General features: G+C 37.9%; 1 protein-coding gene across 21 annotated transcripts in view; it reads right to left on the minus strand.

The window, feature by feature from the left end:
- Positions 1-16,007, minus strand: part of LOC138811691 (RNA binding protein fox-1 homolog 2) — a 245,889-nt gene that overhangs the window by 122,916 nt on the left and 106,966 nt on the right. Inside the window, exon 1 of one of the 21 annotated variants that reach the window (XM_069999417.1) lies at positions 4,220-4,272. The exons of the other annotated variants lie outside the window; for them this stretch is intronic. Within the exon in view, the coding sequence (XP_069855518.1) occupies positions 4,220-4,234 (15 nt within the window). The 5' untranslated portion in view covers positions 4,235-4,272. Of the gene's footprint in view, positions 1-4,219; positions 4,273-16,007 lie in introns of those variants that run through there. 21 annotated transcript variants of the gene reach the window in all.

A 16,007-nucleotide genomic window follows, 5' to 3' on the forward strand; every position in this document is an offset into this window, starting at 1 on the left:
TTTTTGTAAGATTATTCCGCAAGTGTTCCCAAACACTGCCACATCCTTTTCACAGCCTGAAAATCAAGGTGGAGACACAATTACATTGCATATATCAGATAACTAGTGGAAACAGAATCAGGCTCATTTTCACATTTCTACTTCAGGTACACTAAATAGTAATGGCAACTGGAAATCACTGAACCAATATGAGCAAAGTTAGGTGTGATGCAGTAAGCTTTAAGGCTCAAATCCTACCTCTGCTGATTCTTTATTGGCTGATTTAGCAAGCTACTAAGGTTCCTGCTTCTCATTTGTAAAATTAAAGTAACAGCTAACTTCCAGTTTAAAATAAAACAGGAAAAACTTCAGCTTTATATGGTTGTATAGATCTTTTCTACTACTTGAAGTATGTTTATGTTTAAGATACCATGAAATCAGGATCTAGCATTTTGGTTTTAGAAGCACATTTCTATTTCTTTCATATAGGGAAATATGCCTTTTTTTTTTTTAAGTCAGCTTCTCCTTAAAAGAAAAAAAGAAAAAAAGAAAAAAAAGGAGTCGTCATTTAACAAAGATGGGACTGAGTTTCCAGATCTGCCACTTACTAATTGGCCAGTCTCTTCCTTGGTCTCTTTCCTCACTTATAGAATAGAATTGTAATACCCCTTTGTGATGTGAGAATGAAATAAGCCAACATATTAAAAAAAAAAAACTTTCTTAATTGAATAGTATCAAATAAAAAATCATTATTGTGCACTTACTCTTTGACACTATGTTATAATTTCTTTAAGGATACAAGATGTCTTTAATTATCTTTGTATTTGCAACAGCTGGCTCTACCCATTACAGGCATTCATTAAATATTGATTGAGCTGATTTATTAAGAAGACAGAATTGATCTACAACAGTTCAAAATGAGATCTAAAAGTTCCTCCATAGAGAACATGCATAAAAGATCCTAGTGCCAGGCTAGCCAAGTTCAGTTCAGATAGAAGATATCCTGCCTTCAGGGAATTTAAGTAAATGGAGTATAATTTGAGATACTGGATATAAACTGTATAATTATCAAGCAAACAAGGTTGCTCAATGTAGGAATAATGTCTGTCTGTCTGTTTGTCCATCTGTCTCGCCTCTCCCTGTTTTAAATAATGAAGAGGATATAAAGAAAATAAATGCTCAATAGTACTGCATATCCTCCAAAAAGTTTAAAGAAAACCTATAAGTTTTGCTGTTAAAATGTTAATTAAATGAAAAGTATTTCGCATGAAAAGAACTGAATTTCCCAAATTCTCCCTACATGAATTCAAATACATTCTCAGAGAAAACATCCTGGGAGTAGTCAGCAGTCTGCTTATGCAAATGTTTAAAGAGAAAAAACAGTTTGCATTAGTTGTTTACTGAGCATCTATTGTCTGTCATATGCCATGCTTAACATGTTTCATAGGTAAGCTCAGATCTTCCCAACAATCCCCTATGGCAGTCATTAATTTCCCTACAGAAGAAATGATGAAATTGAGGTTTAGAGAGATGGAGTAATTTGTCCACAGTCATATATCTGAGGACTTCAAGAGTAGGATTTAGTGAAGTCTCTAATGCCCATATTCTTTGCACCAAACAAGGTTGCTTGCTATCAAATTCACCAAAGGGGAAGATGACTCAATGGGAAAGACATGGAAGAGAGGAAAGTTTCTACAGCACAAGATAGCATTCTATCAGCATTTTAGGCCCACAGGAGCACATTAATGTAGCTAACTACACAAATGGAAAACACTTGTTTCATGAATATCCAGATCACTCAGAAATATTGACAACTGAACCCAGTTAGGTAATGTTCTTGGAACATGCACAAACAGTGGCTTTGACTTACTGCTGGTACCAAAACCAATCAGACAATGGGAATGATACATGTGATACATGTTTTGCAACCTTCTTGTGTTCAGAGACACAATATATCCTTGCAAAATTTGCATCTTTCAGGCATGTTTACTGGTCCATAAAATTCTCACAGATTTTCATAATCTGAACAGCTTCTGTTCAATCTTAGGGAGTGAAATTATCTTATGGTGTGGAAACTGAGGCTTAGAACAATTAAAGTACTGTCCAAACTCACGCTGGTTATATTAGCTTGCCTACCTTGGTTCTGATTAAATCCAGTCTAGAGTTCTGATCTGTTTCCACCTGAGTGAATTTTCTCCACACAATCCCCCAGAGCCTTCCACTTAAGATTTGACCACCTAGATTTTCTTTTCTTTTTTCTTTCTTTTTGGTTCTAGTCCTGGGGCTTGAACTCAGGGTATGGGCACTGTCCCTGTACTTTTCTGCTCTAGGCCAGTGCTCTACCACTTGAGCTGCAGCTCCACTTCCAGTTTTTTTGTTTGTTTGTTTTGTTTTGGTAGTTTATTGGAAATAAGGCTCACAGTCACTCTCACCCCAGATGGCTTCAAACTGTGATTCTCAGATCTCAGCCTCCTGAACAGCTAGAATTACAGGCATGAGCCACTACTGCCCCATTTCTTTATGTGGAGTTATTCAGCTATGGCTCCTTGGACACCTTCACTGAATCCAACAAACCTCAGGGGCACTGGGCTAGATGATGGAGAAATGAGACAGAGCCTTGCTTCTGTAACAATGCTACCCACACTTTCAAGGTATCATGGTATACATAGAAAATAATAATATTTTTATAGCATACAGAGGCAATTGAGAGTGCCTATGTTCATCATGACCACAGAATCCCCTGGCTGCTTCCAGGATAGAGGGGAAGTTATCTTGACATATTTGATTTTCAATCCAACATGTGATATATTGGTTTGAAAGTTCTGCTCTGAGGCTAGTAAATAAAGGAGATTAGGACAGATATACAAATAACTGCAAGAGACACACTGTCTACTTTCATCAAACACAAATGAATAGGAATGTAATTAACTCAACTTCTTTCCTTTCATAACTCCTCTTGGAAACAAATAAAATGACAGAAAGCCTATCCTTTCAGAGGATAGCACTGTTCACTCCTCCAACCAGGCAGGTGAAAAACTGTTTAATGCACATTAGTGTGTCGGGAAGTCCTCTGAGTTCCCATAAACATAGTACTACAAAAGTAAATCAATAGAGTGGAGGAAATTACATTTCAAGCTCATATCAAATAGGAAGGGAGAAGCAGGAAAGAAGCCCCTCCCAATACATAGAAAAATACATACACATATGTCATAACCAAGTTCCATCTCCACAAATCTAGTTAAAAATTTGCCTTCTACTATTTACAAATTTAGCCTGCTGAACCAAGTAGGTTCCTGCAATTCCAGACATCTGGGCTGAAGGGCAAAGAGCAAAGTGAAACTTTCAAAGGCTGGCTGGTAGCCAAGGGCATCACATCTACTAGGCTCCCTTAGCAACACACAACAGCTGTCTGCTTAAGAGAGAGATCGCCATCTTTACAAGGGATTTTAGGTGTTCTTGTTTTTACAGCTAAGGTGAGTGAGGCCATGGTTCTGTATTAACTTTCCTTGGCATTCTCTTAAAAGTTATCACATTTGTAACTTACATACCTCTCCAATCCCAGAATGTTTCTCTCTACTCAAAATTATAATGCCATGGTTAACAGTAAATTAAAATAACATAAGGTACATATTAAGTTCTTGGCTCTATAAATATAGAATGCTTTACAATGTCTGGTTATTAATTACTATACTAGCTGCAACAGGCCTAGTTTCTAACTATGAGCAAGTCACTCTTTATGATTTAATTACTTCTCTCATACAGTTTTAATAACAATAGGGACATATTTCACCAGACTATTGTGAAAAAAATCACTAGATAAACATTAGAAAACCTAATTAGTGATTTGCCATATCAATAGGTATGGCTTGATTATCAAGGTCAGTGCCCTGGATACATAACCTAAGATGATTCTGATGTCAAGGCAGTTTCTGCTCCTGAAGCCAACAGCTCATTTCACCTGCCCACTTGCCTTCTCCAAACCTACCAAGCCCAGGGGATGGTACTGCTCTGGGAGCTCAGCCTGTGCCTCAGTCTAATAAGATAAACAACATTTAAAAACAGAATACAACAATATACCAATGTCACAATCACTGCTAGCTTTTAAAATCTAACACCTGTGTGAAGGGATACAGCAGTTTGTGTGCCGTGGGGAAGGCCATTTGTGCAAGAGCAGACCTCGCAGCTTTCCACTCCTTATATGTGCAAGTGCAAGCCCTCGGCCACAGCACTCCGTACTCACCCAGAGGTACATCATGTCAGACCCGGCTGCTCAAACTCAGAGGTCCGTTGATCCTGAACTGCAAAAAGGCACTTCAGTGAACCGAAGGAAAAGGGGTGCCAGAATGGGGGAAAGGGATAAGATGGGGAGAACCCCCCCAAAATTATCTGAGTTAAAAAAATCTTTAAAAAAAAAAAAGAGTCTCCTCCCCCCTCTTCTCCAGCTGACTGTTCTGTTGTTCTTTCTCCTCCCTCTCGCCTTCCTTCTCCTCCCTCCCTCCCCACCCCCTCTCTGGGAGTTCCCAGCCCCAAGTGTCTAAACTGGAGTGTACAGCACACATACTCTGTATTTGCCTTCAGGGACTTTGACACGCTCTCGCGTATGTGCGTTCCCCCCTCACCCCGCCCTCAGTCATTTCACTTCTAGAAATACAATCACCACTCAAAAGATTATTGCAAAAGACAGGGATGGGTGGGAGTAGTAATAAGCCACCAGGACCAATTTCTAGTTGCTAGACATAAATTAGTTTAAGATGATTCCTTTAAACATGAATTGAAGCCATCAGCAAACTCTGCCATCCAAGATCAAGGCAAATGCGCCAAGCTTCCCCTCTGACCTGATTCTTTTGGATCTCGTTGCAGAAAGCCAGGCATGCATACGCCCAGAATCTGCACAGCATATACTCCCTTCCCACACCATTATTCTTCATCTCATTTCACCACAAATAATTCTTAATCTTTGAAGATTTTAAAACACAGGAAAGTTTAGATATAAATGTAATTAGTCTTTGTCTTTTTTTTTTATTACTAATGACCTTAGTTCAGACCAACACAGCCTTCCTTCTGAAGGGCAAATAACAAGGGTTTTAGAGCCATATAGTTCAGCAGTCCCTAATATGTTACAGATACTATACTAGGAGGGAGAAGATTCAAGGTCTATAACTGAAATCTGCATCTACAGTACCACCATGGCCTAGGGAAAATTCGTCACTGTTTTAGACTTTTGTTTCTTCAACCAAAATGGATACACTATTCCCTTAGGAACTACAATAAGATCAAGTGATATAACTATGCATACATACTATTTTACCAAGATTGGAGTGATCACATTTTCTAATTTTGTTAGTTCAAACATTTACTGTTAAGTGACTCCTGTTTGCCAAGCAAGGCTTTTACCCTATGTATGTTGATAAATATCATTATCAAATTATCTGTCTTGGTAGGGCTGAATTGTTCTCCATACGCCAACGCCTGTGTTCTTTACTCATCTCCCTGACCCATTTCTTCATGTTTAAACCCCGAAGTCCACCCTCACCAAAAGTGGCTCTCCACTGTGTAAGGCCTGAGGTTGCCCCTGCAACCACCACTTCTGCCAGTTAGAACTACGGGTTGCTTCCCTATCAGTCTCATCACCTTTTATTCTCCGCATCCTTCAGGGGAGACACTTAAGATCTAGTCTTAGTTCATCTATTTTTAACCATAGTCTGCAGCATAGAACCTAGCACACAGTAGATATATATAACATTCTCAGAATATTATTGTTTTGAGGAACATTCTCCTCCTTTAAGTCATTAAAGGAAAAATGAAACAAAATAAAAAAAAAAAGCCTACCACCTTCCAGTTGCCTCAGGGTTCTGGTTACCCCTCAGACATGTTGAAACAGCTCCATCCAGCTTATGAAATGTCCAAGTAAGGTCTGAAGTCCCACAAGCATGGGAGACATATGCAGGCTGTAGGTATACACAATCTCCCTCTTACTTGCTATTGGAATGCTGTGGTCTTCAGTTACCTGTTAAAGTGGAGTTTCTTTTTCAACTAGGGTAGAAGTCAAGTCACTTCTCCTTTTCTTCTATACTAAATAGATACCTTTCCCTAGACTTTATAACACCTTTGCTCTCTTCCCTCCTTAAGACTCAGCTCATTCAAACCTGGGAGGAACCCTACAACAGCAGGAACTCTTAGACTCACCCAGAACTTTTCTTTAGGCAGAATCTCCTTCTTAAGAAAACAGGATTGCTTCATTTCTAATACAAAAGCTGAGTAACAACTTCCAAGCTTAAAGGTATTTTTCCTATGAACTGTTAAGAAGATTCTTCTATATGCCCATAGATAGAGTGTATATGCAACTGCCCTGTGTCATCTCAGAGCCTATCTTCTCTATCATATTTCATATCCCATGCTCTAAGTCTAAAGCTACCCACACATCCTTTCCTTTATTGGATATAAGTATACTAACCTCACATTAAGACTGTAGTCTTTCCAAAAAATTTCAAAAGTTTGTATTTTTACCACTCATTCATCCCTATGGAAATATAATACAGTTGCAAATATTCATATAGTTGTTTTTATGTTATTTTTTTTTATCAAATTTGAGATGGAATAAAGATAATGTATCTGTAACAAAGCAAAGAATTACCCAGAAAAGAAATTCTAAAAAGGAAGTAAAAAAGTTTAAATACATCACAGAAGACCTGAAAACTATCTTTGCAATTCCTGTGGTATAATCACTACTAAACTTGAACTACATGGAAAAATTCGATCATAAATATGTTACTTTCCAGATTACTACTGTACTTTAAAAATTATAAGTCAAGCATTTCCTTCACATGGACATGCCCTCACCACAGTGGCAAACTAGGTAACTCTTTTTTGTGTTTCTGCATGTCTTCATTTCAGGAGGGAGAGAAGAAGGGACTGAGGAAAGCCAAGAGGTAAAAGCAAAAACTCTAATCTTGAAAAGTAAATAAGGAATTCTGTATTTTATAGCTATAAATAGGCTGTTATATTCATGTTAAGGGACAAAAGGGGGAAAAAAGGGGGAATGTAGCCCAGTGGTAGAAAGATTTTGAATTTGATCCTTAGCACCATAAGACAAGAGACAAAAAGGCCTAATGATTCCACATTATGAAAATACTCTGAAAAGGAACACAATCTCACAGAGTATCATGCCATATACTCCAGGAGACTGTTTCATCACTGTGACTGTACTGCAAAGTTTACCGGCCTCTACACTAGATTTCAGAGGCGTTAGCCTGTCAGTCTGAGCACTGAAGGAGGAATTCTTCTAGGGAGAGCCTACCAAGAAAGTCTCTGGAAAGTCTGACTCTGAGAAGAAAAAATCAGACAATCTGGGACAACAATATGGATGCTGCCAGTAATTCTAACCTTACAAGGCATCTTGATTTGTGCTTCTCGAAATGCTGAATTTTATACTATGCAGTCTGGTGGACTATATTTTAGAGTTGCTGTCTCAAGGTTTAATAATACAAGAAACAGCTTGCTTTGTACAACTTTCTCTGTGGTTACAAAGGACTGGTAAGGAGAAATGTATACATCTAGAGAGCAGGAAAATTTCTCAAAAATATAACTGGTCAGGATCCTCATGACTCCCTCCCCAAGTTCCTAGAACTGATCAATAAATATGGCAAAGTAGTAGGTTATAAAGTTAACTCAAAAGCATCAGTAGTTTTTCTCTATACCAACTATGAGCAGGTAGAGAGGGAAATAAGAGAAAGAATTCCATTTGCAATAGCCTCAAAAACAAACAAGCCTAAGAGTAAACCCTTCTAAGGAAGTGAAGGACCTCTACTATAAAACTCAAGAAAGAAACTGAAGAAGACTCCTGGAAGTGGAAAGACCTCTGATGTTCATGGGTCGGCAGAACTAATATCGTGAAAATGTGATGTACAAATTCAATAAAAGACCCACCAAGAACCCAATGTCATTCTTCACTGAGATGAAGAAAACAATACAAAACTTCAGAAGGAACCATAAAAGGCCCTTGAATAACCAAAGCATATATGAGCAAAATAAGCATTGCTGGAGGTATCATAATTCCAGACCTCAAACTTTATTACACAGCTATAATAACAAAAACAGCTTGGTACTGGCATGAAAACAGATCATAAGACCAATGAAATAGACTAGAAGATACAGAAACAAAGCCATATACTTAATAGTTATCTGATATTTAACAAGGAAACCAAACCTGTATTTGGAAAAAAGACAACCTTTTCAACAAATGGTGTTGGGAAAACTGGATATCCATTGGACCTGTCTGGTAACTTGCACTAATATCAACTCAATGTCAATGTCAAACCTGAAACATTCAGACTCATATAGGAGGTGTAGGATAAACATAAGAATATAATGGCACAGACAGAAACTTTCTGAGTAGAGTTCTAGCAGCTCAGCAAATTGGAAACTCAACAACTAGGATTATATCGAACTAAAACGGTTCTGCAAAGCTAAGGACACAGTTATTAAGCTAAAAAATGCAGCTTACAGAATGGGAGATCTTTACTAGGTTTACACCAGACAAAGGCATAATATCCAGAATATACAAGGAGCTCAAGAAATTAGCCCCCCTCCAAAACCAATTAGTAACAGTAAATGAGAAAAAGAGTTAAACAGAAACTTCTTAGAAGAAGAAACAAGAATGGCCAATAAGCACATGGGGAAATGCTCAAAGCTATAAAGGAAAAGCATATCAAAACAACGTAGAGATCCATCTTACCCCAGTAAGATTTGCCAACATTAAGAATACAAACAATATCAAATGTTGGCAGGGATGGAGGAAGTGGGACCCTATTATACTGTTGGTGGGAATTCAAATAGTACAACCAATTTGGAAGGCAGTTTGGAGATTCCTCAAAAATAACTAAACATAGAACTACCCAATGATCCAGAGATTTACCACTCTTGGGCATTTACCTAGTATACTACAAATCAGAATATGGGTAGACACAATGAAAATGGGTCCATTGCCACACTATTCACAACAATCAAGATATGGAAATAACAGATGACCTACAATGGATGAGTGGATCATGAAAACATGGTACATACATACACTGGAATTTTACGCATCTGTCAGAAAGAATATTATGACATTTGTAGAGAAATATGTAGATTACAAAAAATTATGTTCAGTGACTTAAGTCCAGCTCAGAGAGACAAATGGTGCTTGTCTTCTCTCCTATGTAGAAGTTTGATCTAATATACAAATATACACTATAACATATACAGGGTTATATGCAGATACACACAAATAACTATATACCCAGCTATCGAGAAGGCAGGAATTGAGAGGACTGAGTGACATTCAAGGCTATCCTCAGCTAGTGAAGAGGCAGAACTTAAGGACAATTCTGCTTAGGGGAAGAGTCCAATTGTGTAATTCATTTGAACAACCAACAAGCCAGTCAACAAAATGAGTATCAGGAAGCTGAAAAATGTTTTCGGGGTGGGGATGAGGGTAATGAACACGAATGGAGGGAGGAAGAGTGGGCAAATACAGTCATTATATTCAATGAACAATACGTAAAAATTGAACTGTGTAACTCGAGGGTAGGGAGGGGGAAAGAAAGGGGAGACTGATAGATGGGGTCAAATTGGCCAAGATGCATTGTACTCATAACCTGACTTCTCAGTATTTTCACAGTAAAAAAAAAATTTTTTTCTCTCAAAAAAAAAAAAAAACCTGACTTCTGTAATTGAAACCACTTTGTACAACTACTTAATAATAATAAATACAATATATACCTGAAAAATCAGACACTGACACATTTTCCAAGCAAAAAAATTGGAAGCAAGCCTCTGTACACAGTTTATGATTCTTTCACTTCCAGTACAGGGAGAGACAATATAAGGTGACCACAACAATGTGAATTAGACAATTGGGATGCGCAAGGTCTAGTTCTAAGGCTGAAAAGAATGAGGATCTTTTCACCTCATTTTCACCCAGCTTTAAATAATAGGCATTCCCATAGGGCAATTCTCAAACAGAACTCTGCTATTCAGAATGTAACCTATGGACCAGTACTCACAGCATTAGCACCAACTTGAAGCTTCTTAGACTTTCAGTGCCCACTCTAGACAACAAGATCACCACTGTGACCAAGGTCCCAGGTGTTTCTCACAGTTTCAGAAGCTGGATAAATGAAGTAATGGCTTCTCCAGGGTAGAGACAGGAGGAAGGAACATATTCCAGTGGGCAGATCTGAACCTTCCCTCTGCTTGTTGACTTCAACAGCATCAGCTACTGTTTACTTGGAGCGTATTGTGTGCCACAATTTTGATTCATTACTTCACAGTATCCTCACAATAGCTCTGTAAGACAGGCCTTACTATCTTTTTAATGCAGTAAAGAAAACTGAGGCTCAAAGTGGTTAAATAGTAAGCTTATGATCTCATAGCCATTGTGTGAAGGAGCCAAGAGTAGATCTTCAGTTTATGAAATTTCAAGTTCATTTCTACTACACAATATTTATTCACTGCTAAAATCAAGATGGCAAAATCACTGGAAATTTAACCTGGATATAACCCAGCACTCTGCCTCTGCACATTACCAATAATAAAAACAACAAATGGGGGTGGGAATGTGGCTTAGTGGTAGGGTTCCTGCCTAGCACACATGAAACCCTGGTTTGATTCCTCAGTACCACACACATAAAACAGAAAAAGCAGAAGTGGTGCTGTGCGTCAGGGTAGTAGAATGCTAGCCTTAAGCAAAAGAAGCTCAGGGACAGTGCCCAGGCCCTGAGTTCAAGCCCCAGGACCAGCAAACAAGAACAAGAACAACAACAACAAAGGCTTGAGAATTTTGAGGTTTGATATACATACTTGGTGGAGCTGGGAAAGTGGCTCAGTGGTAGAGTGCTTGCCTTGCATGCATGAGGCCCTACGTTCAATTCCTCAGCACCACATAAGCAGAAAAAGCTGGAAGTGGCGCTATGGCTCAAAGTTGGTAGAGCACTAGCCTTGAGCTGAAGAGCTAAGGGACAGTGCCCAGGCCCAGAGTTCAGGCCCCATGACCAGCAAAACAAAACAAAACAGATATACATACTTGGTATAAGTATGTGCCTTACACAAAGCAGCACTGCTACTGATGATATCAATTCAGAGACCTTCCTGTGAACTATGACTATCTCCTATGTCTCAAATAAGCTCAGCTATGTACAAGGAGAAAACAGCTATATACAAGGAGAAAGCTGGACTCTTGAAACAGGCAAAGGAAACTGCATTATTCTAAGATCCCTGTTTCTCAAATGAGCATTCCTACCAAAACTTCCCCATTCTCCAAAATGATTACTGCCTGTCTTCTCAAATCTGCCTCATTCTCTCTTCTACCACCTACTCTTAGCTGATGATCTATCCAAATACATCAACTGGGAGATGGGGATGATACTAAGTAAGGTTTGAACTCAAGGCCTTATGTACATGGATCATGCCCTTAGCCCTTTATACTTTCCCCCATAGACAGTCTTTCATTTTTTAACTTGGGTAGCCTGGACCGCAATCTTCCTACCTATGCCTCCCATGTAGTTGGGCTTCCAGGTGTGTACCACTATCTCTAGCATTTGGGTTTTTTTGAGGGGGTGTCACACTAATTTTTTTGTCTAAGTGGCCTTGAACATCACTCCATTCTCCTAAACTCTGCCTCTTCACTAGCTGAGGATAGCCTTGAATGTCACTCAATCCTCTCAATTTCCATCTCTTCAATAGCTGGGTACACAGTGATAAGCCAACAAGCCTTTTTACCATTTTAAAGGACAAGCATTCAAACAGTATCTTCTCACTACCAAATTTACAGTCCTATCTAGGAACACCCCATCTCCTCTTGCTTATGTTTGCTTGTGATGAAGAAGTAATTACCTCGTTCTATGCCCATCTCACCACTTGTCCTTGCATCCTGTCTCTTAGCACCTGTGTGAAAACTTAACCGCTCCACTGACCATCCACTCTTTTTTAGATTATGAACCTCTCTCCTCTTTACAGATCATGGGCAGAATTGAAAATAAACACATATCCCATCTTCTGGAAACTGATGGGCTAAGTATAAACTGGTACCCCTACTCTGAAATTCAGGTTGGCAAAATCCTGGAAATTGTTTTGTGGCTCAGCAATCTGCCTTCTCCAAGTGACCATCTGAGAAACTTCCCAATCAGAGGGAAAAAGTTCACTGCAGCAATCTCTAAGAGCAACTCCCCCACCCCCATCAGGTTGCCCATTTTAGAATATCCCTCCCCCAAGTGTGGATCAAAGGTCACTGCCACAACCTGAAAGAACAAAACAAAAAGGTTAAAACAGGTAGATGGCTAAATAAGTTGTGATTTTTAAAAGTTCTCCTTGGGTCACACACACTCACATACACACAACACCCTGGCTATCTACCATTTCCCTACCTACTACTTCATATCTTCACTTCCTTAATTCAACTTAATTCTACTACTTCCATACTATCTAATTCAATAGACATTTTGCCATCCTCAAATTATTTGGCCTTTTAGCAAATTAAAAAAAAAAATTGACTGTCTTCTTAAAACATTCTCTTCTGGTTTTTGAGATACTACAACCCGTTTTGATTTTTTTTGGTTTAGTTTTATTATAACATTCACTGATTACTCCCTGACTCCTCCTCTAACAGATTTCTAGAAATAAAATATTCCTTGGCACTTAACTATGGGTCATATCCCTTCTCTCTGAGTGGTCTTGCCATTCCCCTGGTTTCGATTCACACTAATAACCATTAAGTTATTAGTGAGAAGCCTAAGTTTCTTCCTATACTCAAATGTGACTACATGCCTATCACATATCAGGTCAAATACCACATGGCTAAAACTGGTCTTTAGTTTTCCACCACCATCATCTCTGAAATCTGTGAGTCCCTGGCATTCTCTACACCTCAGCGAATGGTATACCAGGCAATTATGAAAGCCAGGAAACCTTTACCCCTCAAATTCAACCTAGAAGAAGTCCTTCTGTGTGTTTCACTTCACTAGATCCTCATCACCTTAACCCTTACCTCCATGTTGTCCCCTTTAAAACATTCATTACATAGTAGCTAAGTAGACTTTGAAAAACAAAATTAAATCGTATTACTCTTCTCCTACTTCTACAGCATCATATTACACTTAATGTTTTTTTCCTATCCAAACTTAGGGAAGCCTTTAAGGTCATGTGATGTGCTGGTGCCCGGCCCTCTAATCTCATTTCATACCATTATCTCCTCTCCATCACTCTAAATACACTAATCAAGTGTCAGTTCTTGATCTGGAACAAGTCTATCCCTCTTCGTTAAATCCCTTTGTCTCCTTTATTTCCTCTTCTTCAGATTCCTTCTCATTAGAACTCTATTGTTCACAAGATCAGCTCCTCTTAATCTTCAGGTCTCAGTTTAAACATCACTTCTTAACCTTCCAAACTATTCTATCCCACTGGAGGTCTTTTACTTCAATTCCTTCGTCTGTATTATTGCACCCTGTTTATTCTGTTCTCACAGTTATCAAATTTTCTAATTTTTAATTAATCAATATTCATGATTTTTATTATAGATTCTTCCATTAGGAGGTAATATTTTGCATGTATCAAATACAAGTAAGGTCTTCTACTAAAACATTTTATCCTTTGACTTTTTGTTAGAGAAGGTCAAAGTTATTTGTAGGAGTTTCTGGCACTCAGGCAAATGTCTAACCAAGTCCTATAAATAAAGTTAAGAGTGCTACTAATTTCACCCTAGTTACCAAAAGGTCTCAAAGCTTTGCCATGGCTACAAACAATAAATACATGATGGCATCAATGACTTAAAAATGTTACAGTTGGAAAAATTGTAATATTAATATAAAAGGACAGATCCAACTTAATCATTTAGCTAATTTGATCATTAGCATTCCAAATTATTCCCTCCAAAGTTACTACTCTCGACATAATAAAATAATAATAAGCCAATTCAAGCACTGTTCTAAACAGTTTACTGAACATACAGAAACAGCTTGTTGTACATAAGGTTAGAACTATGTCATACAACTCATAGTGACTAGTCCTATGGGGGCTATCTGAATTTAACTTAAAATTACAGTTCCTCTGTCACAGCAATGATAGATTAAGTCATCAAAGAGTACAGATCCTTGACAATCATGAAGCACCCTATCAACCATGGACCACCTACTTCTAGACTTATTAGTAAAAGACAAACCTCTCTCTTGAGTCTCTTTTGGGTAGTGTTCTATTATGTGCAGCTAAACTTTATCTTAAATTATTTATCCTTCAACAATAAAGTATTTCACTTTAACTCACAGATAAAAATTTGATTTTCAGAGTTCAAGCCCCATGACCAGCAAAAAAAATTTTTTATTTCAACTGAAATCATAGAAAGCTCTATATACACCAATCGTGTGCAAATTGCAATGCCAAGGCACAAACTACCAAAGAATTTTAAATGTCCAAACAGAAAATCTAGGTCAAGAAGTCAACTATTTTATCCCCCACTCTTCTATCCCTAAATATTCTGCATTAAAATGACTAAGATTTTAATTTAACCATCCCTGAATTCCAGTAATAGAAAAAGTAAAAATATTTATATGCATTGCCATCTAAAAAATGGTAGGGTAGAATACTATTATGACAGTTGTCAGAATGTAAAAAGAGGAATGTGTAAGTTCATTACCATTACAATTACTCTTGCTAACAATCAATGGTGAATGTGAGTCAGAAAACAAAATATTATATGAAGGCAATTAAGTAGGCAGAGGCTTGGGCTCAAGGAACTCTGTGGACTCCTCAAACCCCCCAAATCTTTTTTTTTCTTCTTTTTTGCCAACTTTCCCATCTCTATATTTCACAAAATATTAGGAACTCGTTTTATTCCTCAAAGTAGTAAGTAGTTGTATGGAGAGAAAAAGCACAAGTGAAGTCAAAGGTTAAAGCAATTAGTAATAGTACATCTGAAATATAACCATGGTTTTAGCACTTCATAAATTTTGAGTAGGTACTCTTACATATTAGCAATATTATTATTAGGAAGTATCCTTTCAAATGAAAAATACACATACCACACACACATACCCTCCCCCACAAACATTTTACTTTTATAACCATCATCAAAGGATAGAAATAATGGTAGCATGTAGTACCTCTTTTACAATTAGACGATTTTGGGGAGGGGGGAGGGACCTAGGCACTATCCCTGAGCTTCTTTTTGGTCAAGGCTACCATTCTACCACTTGAACTATGGCACCACTTCTGACTTTTTCTGAGTAGTTTATTGGAGATAAGAGTCTCACAGACTTTACTGCCCAGGCTGGCTTTGAACCATGATCCTAAGATCTCAACTTCCTCAGTAGCAAGGATTACAGGCATGAGCCACTGGCACCTGGAAAATTAGACTGTTTTTAACTTGTGCACTAAAGCACAGGCATCATGAGCAATCTATTTTGATTACTAATAATCTATATAATGTATAATTAAAAATAAAATCATAAACATTCATTTAATTTCAACAATGTTGTGGATTTTACTCTTAAAATGTGAAGAAAAAATAACTTAATCTCTTTAGTGTGTGTGTGTGTGTGTGTGTGTGTGTGTGTAAATGTGTGTGTGTGTAGATGTGTGTGTGTGTGTGTGTGTAAATGTGTGTCCTGGTCCTGGGACTTGAAGTTAGGACCTGGGTGCTGATGTTGAGCATTTTAGCTCAAGGCTAGTGCTCTACTTGAGCCATAGTTCTGATTCTGGATTTGGCTTCAACCAGTGATCCTCAGATTTCAGCCTCCTGAGTAGCAGCAAGTGATCTGCACCCAACTCTTTAACTTTTATACTTAAAAATGACTTAACATCTCTAAAATGCTTTAAGGCATGAAAAAAGTAAGAGAATTCATTTCTTGAAGCCATTATCTCATTTCTGAGTCCACTTCTGGTGTCTAGTTTAATCCATACACATACTGTACATGAGTCATACAGGATGCTATGTTGTTCAATTCGCTGTTTTTTTTAATAAAATAGTTCAGAGTCAAATAACTTTGAGAAACACACAT

The sequence above is a fragment of the Dipodomys merriami genome, unplaced genomic scaffold (genome assembly GCF_024711535.1).
Source record: "Dipodomys merriami isolate MVZ:Mamm:240054 unplaced genomic scaffold, mDipMer1.0.p SCAF_55, whole genome shotgun sequence".
In the NCBI taxonomy this organism is placed as follows: domain Eukaryota; kingdom Metazoa; phylum Chordata; class Mammalia; order Rodentia; family Heteromyidae; genus Dipodomys; species Dipodomys merriami.